Raw genomic sequence first — 14,907 nt, forward strand, 5'->3', positions numbered from 1 at the left:
AACTAATTTTACAAACAATGGCAAAAATAGCAACAATAATGTAATAAATCGAACATAACACTTATGCAGTGATTTCATGGCTCTAATTTATCAGTAAGGGGAAAAGATACATTGATGGGAGTGTGGAAAAAACCATGACTTCATACGTTCTTTCCCTCCGTCTGAGAGGCATCATGTAGAACATGCTTCTTTCTGTAGCAGTGAAATATGGTAATGTCTATACCATTTCTACCCAGGGAAGCCTGCTTATGACACAGAGATTAAGATTTGGGGGCAGGGGGTGCTGGCCACATAGGAAGTACTCCAAATATAAAAATTCCAGACTCACAGAAGGAAAACATATGTTGGCACCCTAGCCAGGCAAAACAATCTCATCTCTTAGAGAATGTTAAAATCTACAGTCTCAGACACCAGCCATGAGCCAGCCATATCAGCAGTCCCTTCTAACATATCTCCTCATCAGTAAAATAGACCCTGACCTTCCACATTCTAATCTATAGCCATAAATATACATACATTTGTCCCACATGACAAGTGAGATAATTAATAAGACAGACAGCTTTGACATTTTGTTGCTTTTTGTTTGAAACATGTCATAATGAGAAATGTTATACTTGTTAGGTATATTGTTTACAGAAAGAGCTAAAGATAAAAAATCACAGTCTTCAAGAGACCTCTGAGCAAAATGTTATTCTACAGCACACTCTTCAGCAACAGCAGCAGATGTTACACCAAGAGACAGTAAGAAATGGAGAGCTAGAAGACATTCAAACTAAACTTGAAAAACAGGTATATATTATTGGTCAAAATTATTTTACTTATAGGAAATAGAAATTTTTACAATTGATAATAAAGTTTTTGTTAGTTGTAAATTGCTCTTTAACCTCAAAGATTTCATATTATAAGACATACTCTATGTTAACATTATTAAATGGATAAACTTTTTTTTTAATAAATTTTTATTAATGGTAATGGGATGACATTAATAAATCAGGGTACATATATTCAAAGAAAACATGTCTAGGTTATTTTGTCATTAAATTATGTTGCATACCCCTCGCCCAAAGTCAGATTGTCCTCCGCCACCCTCTATCTAGTTCTCTGTGCCCCTCCCCCTCCCCCTAACTCTCTCCCTCCCTCCCTCCCATGTCCTCCCTCCCCCCACCCCTGGTAACCACCACACTCTTGTCCATGTCTCTTAGTCTCGTTTTTATGTTCCACCAATGTATGGAATCATGTAGTTCTTGTTTTTTTCTGATTTACTTATTTCACTCCGTATAATGTTATCAAGATCCCACCATTTTGCTGTAAATGATCTGATGTCATCATTTCTTATGGCTGAGTAGTATTCTATAGTGTATATAAGGGGCCAACAACACACAATGGAGAAAAGAAAGCCTCTTCAACAAATGGTGTTGGGAAAACTGGAAAGCCACATGCAAAAGAATGAAACTCGACTACAGCCTGTCCCCGTGTACTAAAATTAATTCAAAATGGATCAAAGACCTAAATATAAGACCTGAAACAATAAAGTACATAGAAGAAGACATAGGTACTAAAATCATGGACCTGGGTTTTAAAGAACATTTTATGAACTTGACTCCAATGGCAAGAGAAGTGAAGGCAAAGATAAATGAATGGGACTACATCAGAATAAAAAGTTTTTGCTCAGCAAGAGAAACTGATATCAAAATAAACAGACAGCCAACTAAATGGGAAATGATATTTTCAAACAACAGCTCAGATTAGGGCCTAATATCCAAAATTTACAAAGAATTTATAAAACTCAACAACAAACAAACAAACAATCCAATAAAAAAATGGGAAGAGGATATGAACAGACACTTCTCCCAGGAAGAGATACAAATGGCCAACAGATATATGAAAAGATGCTCAGCTTCATTAGTTATTAGAGAAATGCAAATCAAAACTACAATGAGATACCACCTCACCCCTGTTAGATTAGTATTATCAACAAGACGGGTAATAGCAAATGTTGGAGAGGCTGCGGAGAAAAGGAAACTCTCATCCACTGTTGGTGGGACTGTAAAGTAGTACAACCATTATGGAGGAAAGTATGGTGGTTCCTCAAAAAACTGCAAATAGAACTACCTTATGACCCAGCAATCCCTCTACTGGGTATATACCCCAAAACCTCAAAAACATTGATACGTAAAGACACATGTAGCCCCATGTTCATTGCAGCACTGTTCACAGTGGCCAAGACATGGAAACAACCAAAAAGCCCTTCAATAGAAGACTGGATAAAGAAGATGTGGCACAAATGGATAAACTTCTATTCCTGTGTAATGTGACCATGTAATACCATGGGCACATTTTGTCATTCCATACAACTTAGTTATAATCTACAGTTCTTTTACAATCCTTTCTTCTTGGACCTGAATATAATACCTATATGAATCATCATACTTTCCAATTTCTTGTTTTTGGATCAGGACATGTGATAATCCCTAAAGAAATGCCAAAGCATGCACTAAAAAAAAAAAGATGCCAAAGGATATGACTTATTTCTAAAAATAACTTAGTCCTGGCTGGATAGCTTGGTTGATTGGAGTGTCATCCCAGAGCACAGAGGTTCCCAGTCAGGGCACATACAGGAGCAGCTTGATGTTCCTGTCTCTCTCTTCCTGCTTCTCTCAAAAAAATAAAAAAATAAGTTTTGCCAAAGAAAAAGTCCTGGGAAAATTTATACTAGAATCTAATCTCTTTTTTCATTCATCACCAAATTCATCTGAATTCTTCAGATAGATAGTTCACATCTTTTGTGCCTTTTCTCTTCAAACATTATAGAAATGTATAAATTAGAAAATGATGCTTCTATGTAATCTCACTACATCTCACCTTTATGTTATTTGTATAACTTTTTTTTTTCTTTAATTTTTCTGAGGTTGGAAATAGGGAGGCAGTAAGACAGACTCCCGCATGTGCCCAACTGGGATCCACCCGGAATGCCCACCAGGGGGTGATGCTCTGCCCCTCTGGGGTGTCGCTCTGCCGCAATCAGAGCCATTCTAGCGCCTGAGGCAGAGGCCACAGAGCCATCCTCAGCGCCCAGGCCAACTTTGCTCCATTGGAGCCTTGGCTGCGGGAGGGGAAGAGAGAGACAGAGAGGAAGGAGAGGGGGAGGGGTGGAGAAGCAGATGGGCGCTTCTCCTGTGTTCCCTGGCAGGGAATTGAATCCGGGACTCCTGCATGCCAGGCCGACGCTCTACCACTGAGTCAACCGGCCAGGGCCTATTTGTATAACTTTTTATCTATGGTTTCTGAATTCATTCTCAGCCTCTCCAATGGAACTAAATAATCTTCTTTCAATACATTCAAACATATCAGGCAGGTATTATATCTTTTCTTTTTAGAAACACCACTCCTATAACTCTCCATCCCTTTTGCTCTAGACCCATTGCTCAATATGCTTGATATGCTTTATCCTGAAGCAGTTCTTAGCTCATCTGTGTTAGAGTCCCACTTCTTAAATCCCTTATCATTAACTATGGGTTTTGCAGGGTTGATTATCATTCTTGTTCCTTCTGGAGTTGTTTTCATTTCTGTAATAGTCTTATGGTTTTCTTTTGCCCCCTTTCCCCAAGTCTGCCAGTTCATTTGTATTTGGTGATTTTTATTTCTTCATGATCTTTATTTTGAGATATTTTTGTATACTCTTCAATTTCTTTGAGGGTCTAAAGAAGTTTATATCTAAAAATTTCTCCAGAATTTGGATTAAATTTTTAGCGACTATTTTTGTAGCTTTTATTTCTGTTCCACTATGCATAGGTTCTGTGCTGTATTTTTTCAGGTTATTACTCATCTTTAGATTCTTTTTTGCTTCTGAGTGTGCTATTTAATTAAGCACAGAGTAAGTAGGTAGGTTTTTCATGGTTCTCTTCCCTTATTTCCTGGGTACTATTTTAATTTTATTCTTAGAACTTGAGGTAGGTGTGGATTTATACTCTGTATTTAGTTCTTCCATTTTAGACACATTTTAGAAGAACAAGGAAGATACCAAAGTCATTAGCCAGAGATTAACTTTGAGATCACAGTCATGTGAATGTTCATTGAAAACATGGAGTGGCTGAGATTAATCAGGGAGAGAATATAGAATGAGGGTGAGAAGACTGATTTGGACAGAACTCTGAAGGATGTGGTACATGGAAGCCAAAATGTTTCATGAAGTAAAGAACAATAATTCGTGTCATTGGCTACTATAATCAATGTCAAGTTAATTTAGGGTTGGGAAATATTCACTGGAATTAGCAACATGGAATTCATTAATGATATAACAGTTTATGTAGAATGGTCACATGGGAATGGGTTGTGGAATGAATGAGAAGTTAGAATAATACAAGCATAGGAAACTCTTGAGAAGTTGGGCTATGAAGATGAGGAAAGAACAAGTGGTAGTTGGAGGGAGGTTGAGGTATGAAGGACAATTTTTTATGATGGGAAGGTCTTGAACATGTTTAAATGCTGATATAAAGAAAGCAAAAGAGCCTGACCAAAAGGTGGTGCAGGAGTAGAGTGTCAACCTGGGATGCTGAGACTCAGGTTCAAAACCCCAAGGTTGCTGCCTTGAGCACGGCCTCAGCTGGCTTGAACGCAGGTTCACCAGCTTGAACGCAGGGTTGCCAGCTTGAGCGTGGGATCTTGGACGTGACCCCATGGTCGCTGGCTTCAGCTCCAAGGTTGCTGGCTTGAGCAAGGGGTCACTGGCTCAGCTTGAGTGCCCCCCATCAAGGCACGTATGAGAAAGCAATCAGTGAATGACTAAAGTGTCACAACACCAAGTTGATGCTTCTCATCTCTTTCCCTTCCTGTCTCTCTTTTCCTGCCAGTCCCTCTGTGTCTTTCTCTCGCTAAAAAATGAAAAGAAAAATAGAAACCAAAAGAAAGAAAGATTGAAGTTAAGAGCAGAATAGAAAATAGTCAATAGTATGAGGTTCCTGAGGAAGTGGATAGGAATTGAATCTAGAATACCTATGAGGTATTTTGACTTGTATAGCAGGAAGAATACCTCCTTTACTGTAGCAGAACAGAATGAAGAATGTATGAATAAATGTAAGTTATGTTGGGAGCAAATGCAAGTTATAATATTTGAGTGTAGATTGTAATCTAGGAATCTTTCATTGAATGAGCCAATTTGTGAAGAGGGAAAGGAACATGGTTTGACAAGAGAAGAAAAACATTTCAAATGGAGATAATGAAAAGGAGAACATTTACTATTATTTTGTTCAATTCTTAGAAATCTTATTTTAGTGTTACGATGTAGCCATTTCTATAAATATGTATATGAACAAAATCTTTATTAAAAATCATTTTGTTTTATTTCCAAAATATTACAGTCCTCCTTTAATGTTGTTGATGAGTTCTCTTACTTGAAGTGAAATGACAAATAACAAAAACAATTTTATCATGTACTAACTATATACAAAAATTAGATTCCCATGTACCTCATCAACATTATAATGAAACAACTTTGATTGAAATGACATTATTCAAGGACCTGCTATGATTCCTGGTCTCTACTTTGACTTTTGTTGTATGTCTTGAAACTGAATGATAGGCTAGGCTACAAATTTATATAAACACTTTTCTTATGAAAAATTTTGAGCTGTGACTGAATTTAAAATACTTACTGAAAACTGCTTTTTTAAAATACTTACTGAAAACTGCTTTACAAGGTATCAAAACTGGAACAAGACTTTCAAAAACAAAAGGAAAATTCAGCTGAAAAGTTGAGAAAAATGGAGGAGAAATGTGACACAGCCACACATGAAGCAGATTTGAAAAGGCAGAAAGTTATTGAGCTTACTGCTACTGCCAGGTAAAATGAATATAATAGTTTTTATTTATCTTCCTCTTTCAACATTAATAGTATCTGAGTTTCAGTATCCGATAATGTTCGATAAATCTTTTGCTTGAGGAATTAATATCTCTACAGTTTGTGTTCCGTAGCGTTCTGTCTGTACCTCCCTATTAACCCTCCTGTAAGTTCCTTAAGACCAAGATAATATCTGGTTTGTTTTAAGGGTCCTCCCACAACAATTAGCATAATTCTTTATATTTCATGGGCACTCAGCAACTGTTGTAGTAAATTAAATTGTGCAAAACATTAAAAGTTGCAGGCAAGGATGCTCGTATATACAGGAATAGGGTCAAATTGTTTGTGGGAGGGAGTAAGTTAATAGAATAAAGCAGTAGTTCACCTTGACTAAAGCTTGACTGAACATTAAAATCACCTGAGGAGCTTTAAAAAGTATTGATGCCTAGGTCCCACCTCTAAAGATTCTTTTTTTTTAATCTTTTTTTTTTCCACTTCTTTTTTTTTTTTTTGAAAGTTTATTTATAGGTTCCAGATACAAGTCCTTTATCGTGTGTGTGTGTGTGTGTGTGTGTGTGTGTGTGTGTTTTGCAAGTTATTTCCTCCCTGTCCGTTTCTTGTCTTTTTTGCATTTTCTTTTTTTTTTTTTTACAGAGGCAGAGATAGACAGGGACAGACAGACAGGAACGAAGAGAGATGAGAAGCATCAATCATCAGTTTCTTGTTGCGACTTCTTAGTTGTTCATTGATTGCTTTCTCACATGTGCCTTGACTGCGGGCCTTCAGCAGACCGAGTAACCCCCTGCTGGAGCCAGCGACCTTGGGTCCAAGCTGGTGAGCTCTTTACTCAAGCCAGATGAGCCCGCGCTCAAGCTGGCGACCTCGGGGTCTCGAACCTGGGTCCTTCCGCATCCCAGTCCGATGCTCTATCCACTGTGCCACCACCTGGTCAGGCTTTTTCCACTTCTAAAGATTCTGATTTGACTGGGCTGAATCTAGGCATCAATTAGTCAAGAAAGGGACCCATGACCTGAAAGCTATATTCAACTTCCCTGGCCCTCTTCTTCTTTGTCAACAAGAGTTGCCATAATTAGTAATATGCTCATAATTAACTCACTATTCTACCAATAGGAAGCATTCAATTATACACTTGAACTAAAACTGCATGTCACTGGACTTTCTCTCCCCTACTGACAGTAGTAAAGATAGAGCCTTTGTGTCTTTAGTAGCAATTTGTTTCCCCAAATGGCCTTAGCTCTCTCAACAGGACATCAGAAGGATGTCTGTCCACTAACACAGCCTCACCCCAGTGTGTACCTTAATTCCTCAGAAATTAATCACATTATAACTTTATCTTTGCTTATGCAAAACATCGCTAGAAGCTATAGATTTTCAGGTCAACCCTCGTCTCTCATACAAACCTCTCCATGTGTTCTCTTCTTTTTCCCCACCTCATTCCACCTTCTGAAGACTTCCACTGCATCTTCTGGACTTCACAATCCATCCTGAGAGACACTTCCAATGTTTTCTACTTCTTTTCTCTTGCTGTGACAGAAATATGACTCTCCCCGAGAACATTGCTTCTTGCCCTGCAGCCCTCTAAAGTAAAAACTTTTCCCTAGTTCTTGTACCGCAGGGTCAAGATGTGGAATTGTATACCATATTCCATGAGTCTTGTCAGATCTTGTCATCCCTCACTGTTGCTGACACCTATAGGCCACCTGACTTACTGTTGCTCTCTCTAAAACCACTGCTGTTATTCTTGGAGATTTCAGTACAGTATATTATCTAGCTGCCCCTCTGGCAGCTTAGCCTCTCATTTATAATAGTTCTTCTCTAATAACCCTGGTCTTCACCATACCTCAGCCACTCACTCACATGATTTACCCTTGATCTTGTCATTTGTATTTCAGTATAGTCTGAATAGTATACATCTACCCCATATTATCCTCGTTCCTTTAATTACCCCGAATCAAAAATTCTTTGATCCATCCGTTTCACCACTGCCTCATTCCCTAATGTGCTCTCTTCTCTTTTTACTCAGCTTAAATTCTTGTTAGTCATTAAAATCACTGTTTGGCATATATCCGCAATTCCCTTATCTCTCTTACTTTATAGTACACATTCTAAAAACTAACTCAGATCTCCATGTCTGCATCTTCACAGAGGCTGGAGAAAAATCTAACCATGCTGACCAATCTTACTTTAAAATGATAACTTCAAACCCTAAGTGTTCCCTTAATGCGATCTGCTAATACTCTTCTACACCTTTGCCTTTTCTTTCAAAAGTCCAACAACACCTCCCCAATCCAGTTTTCTGCTTCACTCAGAAAATTGAGGTAATTGTTTGTTTCTTTTCTCACCCCTACAATTTGACTTCTAGACAAAAATTATGAGTTAGCTATAGGCACATTCAGTAGGAAAAGTAAGTCCTAAATGCGAACAGTAAGCTTATGAACTAGATCATCAAACTTCATGGGAAGATGTCCCCTAGTTCTAAGAAACCTCTTCATGAAGCAGCGTTTTCTCTGTTCTCACTATTCTTTCAATTCTGAAACTGTGATTATAAAACTGATTTTCTCTCCCAAAAAGTATTAGAGTTAAAATATATGTTATGTGTCTCTTTGGATCAGTTTAATCATGAAGTACAGTATCTTCAGATAGAAAGAGGAGGACCTGGCCTGATAGCTCAGTTGGTTAGAGCAGTGGTTCCCAACCCCCAGGCCGTGGACTGGTACCGGTCCGTGGGCCATTTGGTACTGGTCTGCAGAGAAAGAATAAATAACTTACATTATTTCCGTTTTATTTATATTTAAGTCTGAACGATGTTTTATTTTTAAAAATGACCAGATTCCCTCTGTTACATCTGTCTAAGACTCACTCTTGACGCTTGTCTCGGTCACGTGATACATTTATCCATCCCACCCTAAAGGCCAGTCCGTGAAAATATTTTCTGACATTAAACCGGTCCATGGCCCAAAAAAGGTTGGGGACCACTGGGTTAGAGCATCATTCTGCTATGCCAAGGTTGCAAGTTCCATCCAGGGTCAGGGCACATACAAGAGTCAACCAATGAATGCAAAAAATAAATGGAATAACAAATGGATCTTGCTCTCTCTTTCTATCTCAAATCAATAAATAAAAATTGAAAAAGAAAGGAAACTGATTTATTGAACATTTTCTGTGTGCCAGGCAGTATTCTAAGATAAACACATTAACTCAATCTTCAAAATAGCCCTATCAGGTTTTATTATCCCAGGTTTTAGAATAAGGAAGCTGAAATGCAAAGAAGTTAGGATATGAGATGCACAATTTAGATGTGCTCTAAAACCAAGTTTTTTCTGTTATAAAGGTTCTTCTGGTATTATGTGTAAATGTTATTGCATTTGAATGATCCTGTTTTCTTAGCGTTAAGGCTCACATAGTACTTGTTAGATTTCTCAGACCGCCTCCATAGTCATTTGCAAATCTTTTTTACATTTGAAAAAGCCAGAGTCTCAGCTGCTGTGTTGTAAATGGTTTGTATTACTTTTGCATAGGTAATCTTTCCTTTGGCCCTGTTTCCAATCTCAGGCTTGATTGCCCACAATAACCTAAAGGCTGTAAAGTGAGATATTTCTGGGAAAACTAGTGTATTTAAAGCCTGTTGTAAAATTTTGAAAATTATGGGAATACTTTTAGTATTGGATTATTTATATAATTATTATAAATTCTTAAATATTTATTATATTATAGTAATGCCTCATTTATATGACATCAGGAAATAATGTGTAACTGCTCATAAATAAATAGGGGTGGAATTTATCTTTACCAAGTTCTGAAACTTATTTTTGTTTTCGATTTTATTTTTAGAGAGAGGAGAGAGAGAAAGAGAGACAATGGGGGAGGAGCAGGAAGCATAAACTCTCATGTGCCTTAACCAGGCATGCCCAAGGTTTCAAACCGGTGATCTCAGTGTTCCCCAGTCAACGTTTGATCCACTACGCCACCACAAGTCAGGCTGAAACTTTAAAATAAAACAAAAATATTTTGATAGAAATTTTTCAAAATGTATATTTTCTTGTCATTTTTACCTTCTCTAGGTGTCTCAGGGTTATCATTACATACATCAGTTATTCTACCATGGTAACCTGATGAAACTTTGAGGAGTATAGAACTTGGTTTATTTTTTACTAAATATCAGTGAACAACAGTGCTTTTTGAGTTCTTGTATTTTTCTTTTCTAATTTAAGTGAGAGGAGGGGAGATGGAAAGACTCCCACGTGTGCTCTGACTGGGATCTACCTGGCAACCCCAGTCTAGAGCCAGTGCTCTGCTCATCTGGGCCTGATGCTTGCAACTGAACTATTTTTAGCACCTGAGGTGGAGGCACCATGGGAGCCATCCTCAGTGCCTGAGGCCAGTGCACTGGAATCAGTCAAGCCATGGCTGCAGGAGGAGAAGACAGAGAGAGAGATAGAAGGGGGAGGGGAGGAGATGCAGTTGGTTGCTTTTTCTGTGTGCCCAAACTGGGAATCAAGCCAGAACTTTCACATGCCGGGTGAATGCCCTACCACTGACTCAACTGCCCAGGGCCAAGTTCATATATATATAATATATTTATTATTTTTTTAATTGATTTAAATGTATTATGTTTACATAGATTCAAGTGTCCCACTGAATACATCCCCCCCACCCTCGTGTTCCCCTCAACATCCCCCTTTCCCCCTCTTCCCGGCACCCTCCCCCCCTTCCCTCCAGGATTTCTTTTCTGCTCTCTATAACGTTGTGTTATGTATACATAATTTCACCAATCTCTTTCCCTTCTCTGATCCCATCCTATCATCCCTTTTCCCTCTGTCCACTTTCCCTCTGGTCCCTTTGATCCCGCTTTTGCATCGATTCCATTTCTCAGTTCACATTGTTCATTAGATTCCTCAAATGAGTGAGGTCATATGATATTTTTCTTTCTCTGCCTGGCTTATTTCACTTAACATAATAGTCTCCAGGTCCATCCATGTTTTCTCAAAAGGTAAGATTTGCTTCTTTTTCATGACCCCATAGTATTCCATTGTGTATATGTACCACAGCTTTTTAATCCACTCATCCACTGCGGACACTTGGGCTGTTTCCAAATCTTGGCTATTGTAAACAATGCTGCAGTAAACATGAGGGTGCATTTCTTGTTTTGAATCAGTAATTTGGTGTTCTTAGGATATATTCCTAGAAGTGGGATAGCTGGGTCAAAAGGCAGTTCGAATTTTAATTTTTTGAGGAATCTCCATACTGTTTTTCCACAGTGGCTGCACCAGTCTGCATTCCCACCAGCAGTACAAGAGGGTTCCCTTTTCTCCACATCCTCGCCAGCACTTATTATGTGTTGTTTTGTTGATGAGCTCCATTCTGACTGGTGTGAGGTGATATCTCATTGTGGTTTTACTTAGCATTTCTCCAATGATTAATGATGTAGAACATTTTTTCATCTGCCTATTGGCCATCTGTATGTCCTCTTTGCAGAAGTATCTTCTCATTTCTTTTGCCCATTTTTTGATTGCATTGTTTATCTTCCTGGTGTTGAGTTTTACATGTTCTTTATAAATTTTGGTTATTAACCCCTTATCAGACAGACGTATTGTTGAATATGTTCTCCCATTGTGTGGTTTGTCTTTTTATTCTGTTCATATCGTATAGCTGTGCAAAAGCTTTTTAGTTTGATATAGTCCCATTTGTTCATCCTGTCCTTGATTTCACTTGCACGTGGAAATAAATCAGCAAATATATTACTGCAAGAGATGTCAGAGAGCTTACTGCCTATGTTTTCTTGTAAGATGCTTATGGTTTTATGACTTACATTTAAGTCTTTTATACATTTTGAGTTTCTTTTTGTGAATAGTGTAAGTTGGTGGTCTAGTTTTATTTTCTTACAAGTAGCTGTCCAATTGTCTCAACACCATTTGTTAAAGAGGCTGTCTTTACTCCATTGTATGGTCTTACCTCTTTTGTCAAATATTCATTGTCCATGAAGGTATGAGTTTATATCTGGGTTCTCTGTTCTGTTCCATTGATCTGTATGCCTATTCTTATGCCAGTACCAAGCTGTTTGGAGTATAATGGCCTTGTAGTATAACTTGATATCAGGAAGTGTGATACCACCCACTTTATTCTTCTTTTTCAAGATTGCTGAGGCTATTTGTGTTCTCTTTTGGTTCCATATAAATTTTTGGAATATGTGTTCTATATCTTTGAAGTATGTCATTGGTATTTTAATGGGAATTGCATTGAATTTATAAATTGCTTTGGATAATATAGACATTTTAAGGATGTTTATTTTTTTTTATCCATGAACACGGTATACACTTCCACTTGTTTGTATCTTCCTTGATTTCTTTTATCAATGTTTTATAATTTTCCGAATACAAGCCTTTAACCTGCTTGGTTAAACTTACTCCTAGGTACTTTATTTTTTTGTTGCAAAAGTGAAGGGGATAGTTTTCTTAATTTCTCTTTTACACAGTTTATTGCTGGTATATAAAAATGCCTTTGATTTCTGAGTATTAATTTTATATCCTGCCACCTTGCTGAATTCATTTATCAGGTCCAGTAGTTCTTTGACTGAGACTTTAGGGTTTTCTATGTATAGTATCATATCATCAGCAAATAATGATAGTTTTACTCCTTCTTTTCCAATTTGGATGCCTTTTATTTCTTTTTCTTGTCTGATTGCTGTGGCTAGGACTTCCAAACTATTGAATAAGTGGTGAAAGGGGGCACCCCTGCCTTGTTCCTGATTTAAGGAACAATGGCTTATTCCTGATTTAAGGAATTATGCTTGCCTCATATAAGGAGCTTTGCAATGGCTGATGAATGTGAATGAAAATACTCTAATTATGTAACTGAATGAAGCGGTAAGCCACTCTGTTCGTCATACTGTGCTGCTTGAGTGACGTTTGTTCACAGACCAGTGAGAAGGCTCCCGCAGAGCTCACCCTGGAGAGCCTGCCCTGTGCTTCTCTATTCACCATGTTTCTTCCTCTGTTACCCTGACAGCCATCAAAGCCGATGGATTTGCACTGTATTTCCTTGCTTTTAATTTTTGCCCATTGAGTATGATGTTGGCTGTGGGTTTGTCATAGATGGCCTTTATCATGTTGAGGTATGTTCCCTGTTTTCCCACTTTGCTGAGAGTTTTGATCATGAATGGGTGCTGGATTTTATCAAATGCTTTTCTGCAATCTATTGATTTAATAATGTGACTTTTTCCTTCCTTTTGTTTATGTGATGAATCACATTGATTGATTTACGAATATTGTACCAGCCTTGTTTCCCCAGAATAAATCTGACTTGATCATGATGTATGATTTTTTTAATGTGTTGCTGGATCCGATTTGCTAATATTTTGGTTGAGAATTTTAGCATCTAAATTCATCAGGGATATTGGCCTATACTTTTCTTTCTTTGTCTTGTCTTTGCCTGGTTTTGGAATCAGAATTATGCTTGCCTCATATAAGGAGCTTGGAAGTCTTCCCTCCTCTTGAATTTTTTGAAATAGCTTGAGAAGGATAGTAGTTAGTTCTTCTTTGAATACTTGGTAGAATTTGCCTGTGAAGCCATCTGGCCCAGGGCTTTTGTTTGTTGGGAGTTTTGATAACTGTTTCGATTTTCTTTGTTGTAATCGGTCTGTTTAGGTTTTCTGATTCTTCCAGATTGATTTCTGAAAGATTATATGTTTCAAGGAATTTTCCATTTCACCCAGGTTGTCTAATTTTTTGGCATACAGTTTTTCATATTATTTTCTTACAGTCCTTTGTATTTCTGCTGTGTCAGTTGTTACTTCTTCACTCTCATTCCTAATTTTATTTATTTGAGTCCTTTTTTTTTTTCTTGGTAAGTCTGGTTAAACGTTCATCAATCTTGTTTACTTTTTCAAAGAACCAGCCTTTGGTTTCATTGATCCTCTGAATTGTTTCTTTAGCCTCTATGTCATTTATTTCTGCTCTGATCTTTATTATTTCCTTCTTTCTACTTCCTCTGGGCTTTACTTGCTGTTCTTTTTTTTAGTTCTTTTAGATGCAGGGTTAAGTTGCTTATTTGAGCTTTTTCTAGCCTGTGAAGATATGCTTGTAATGCTGTGAACTTCTCTCTCAGGACTGCTTTTGCTATGTCCCATAAATTTTGAGATGTATGTTCATTTTCATTTGTTTTAAGGAAATTTTTTATTTCTTCCTTGATCTCATTGTTAACCGATTTGTTATTTAATAATATGCTATTTAGCCTCCAAATGTTTCAATATTTTTCAGTTTTTCTATTGTAGTTGATTTCTAGTTTCATGCTATTGTGATCAGAGAAGATGCTTGATATGATTTCAATCCACTTAAATTTATTGAGACTCTTTTTGTGTCCTAACATGTGATCTCTCCTAGAAAATGTACCATGAGCACTTGAAAAGAATGTATATTCTGCTGCTTTAGGGTGAAAGGTTCTGAAGATATCTATTATATCCAGTTAATCTAGTGTGTCCTTTAAGTCTGCTGTTTCTTTGTTAATTTTTTTCCTTGAAGACTATCCAGTGATGTTATTGAGGTATTGAAATCCCCTATTATTATAGTATTGCTGTTGATCTCACCCTTTATGTCCATCAAAATCTGCTTTATATATTTAGGTGCTTTTATATTAGGTGCATAGATATTTATAATGGTTATATGTTCCTGTTGGATTGCTCCTTTTATCATTATGTAGTGACCTTTTTTATCCTCAGCTTTTTTTTTTTCATTTCCATTTGCATGAAATATTTTTATCCATCTCTTAACTTTCAGTCTATGTGTCTCTTGTTTTGAGGTGGATCTCTTGTAGACAGCATATATACGGGTCCTATTTCTTATCCACGTAGTTACCCTATGTCTTTTTTTTTTTAACAGAGACAGAGAGAGAGTCAGAGAGAGGGATAGATAGGGACTGACAGACAGGAACAGAGAGAGATGAAAAGCATATATCATTAATTTTTCATTACAACACCTTAGTTGTTCATTCATTGCTTTCTCATATGTGCTTTGACCGTTGCTCAATTCAGTGACCTTGGGTCCATGCTGGTGAGC

General features: G+C 37.4%; 1 protein-coding gene across 13 annotated transcripts in view; it reads left to right on the forward strand.

Annotated features, from left to right (window-relative positions):
* Positions 1–14,907, forward strand: part of CCDC18 (coiled-coil domain containing 18) — a 209,139-nt gene that overhangs the window by 80,213 nt on the left and 114,019 nt on the right. For all 13 annotated transcript variants that reach the window (XM_066268671.1, XM_066268666.1, XM_066268664.1 and 10 more), the window contains 2 exons: positions 622–789; positions 5,697–5,839. In XM_066268671.1, the coding sequence (XP_066124768.1) occupies positions 622–789; positions 5,697–5,839 (311 nt within the window). The remainder of the gene's footprint in view (positions 1–621; positions 790–5,696; positions 5,840–14,907) is intronic.

This window comes from Saccopteryx bilineata, chromosome 3 (assembly GCF_036850765.1).
Source record: "Saccopteryx bilineata isolate mSacBil1 chromosome 3, mSacBil1_pri_phased_curated, whole genome shotgun sequence".
In the NCBI taxonomy this organism is placed as follows: Eukaryota; Metazoa; Chordata; class Mammalia; order Chiroptera; family Emballonuridae; genus Saccopteryx; species Saccopteryx bilineata.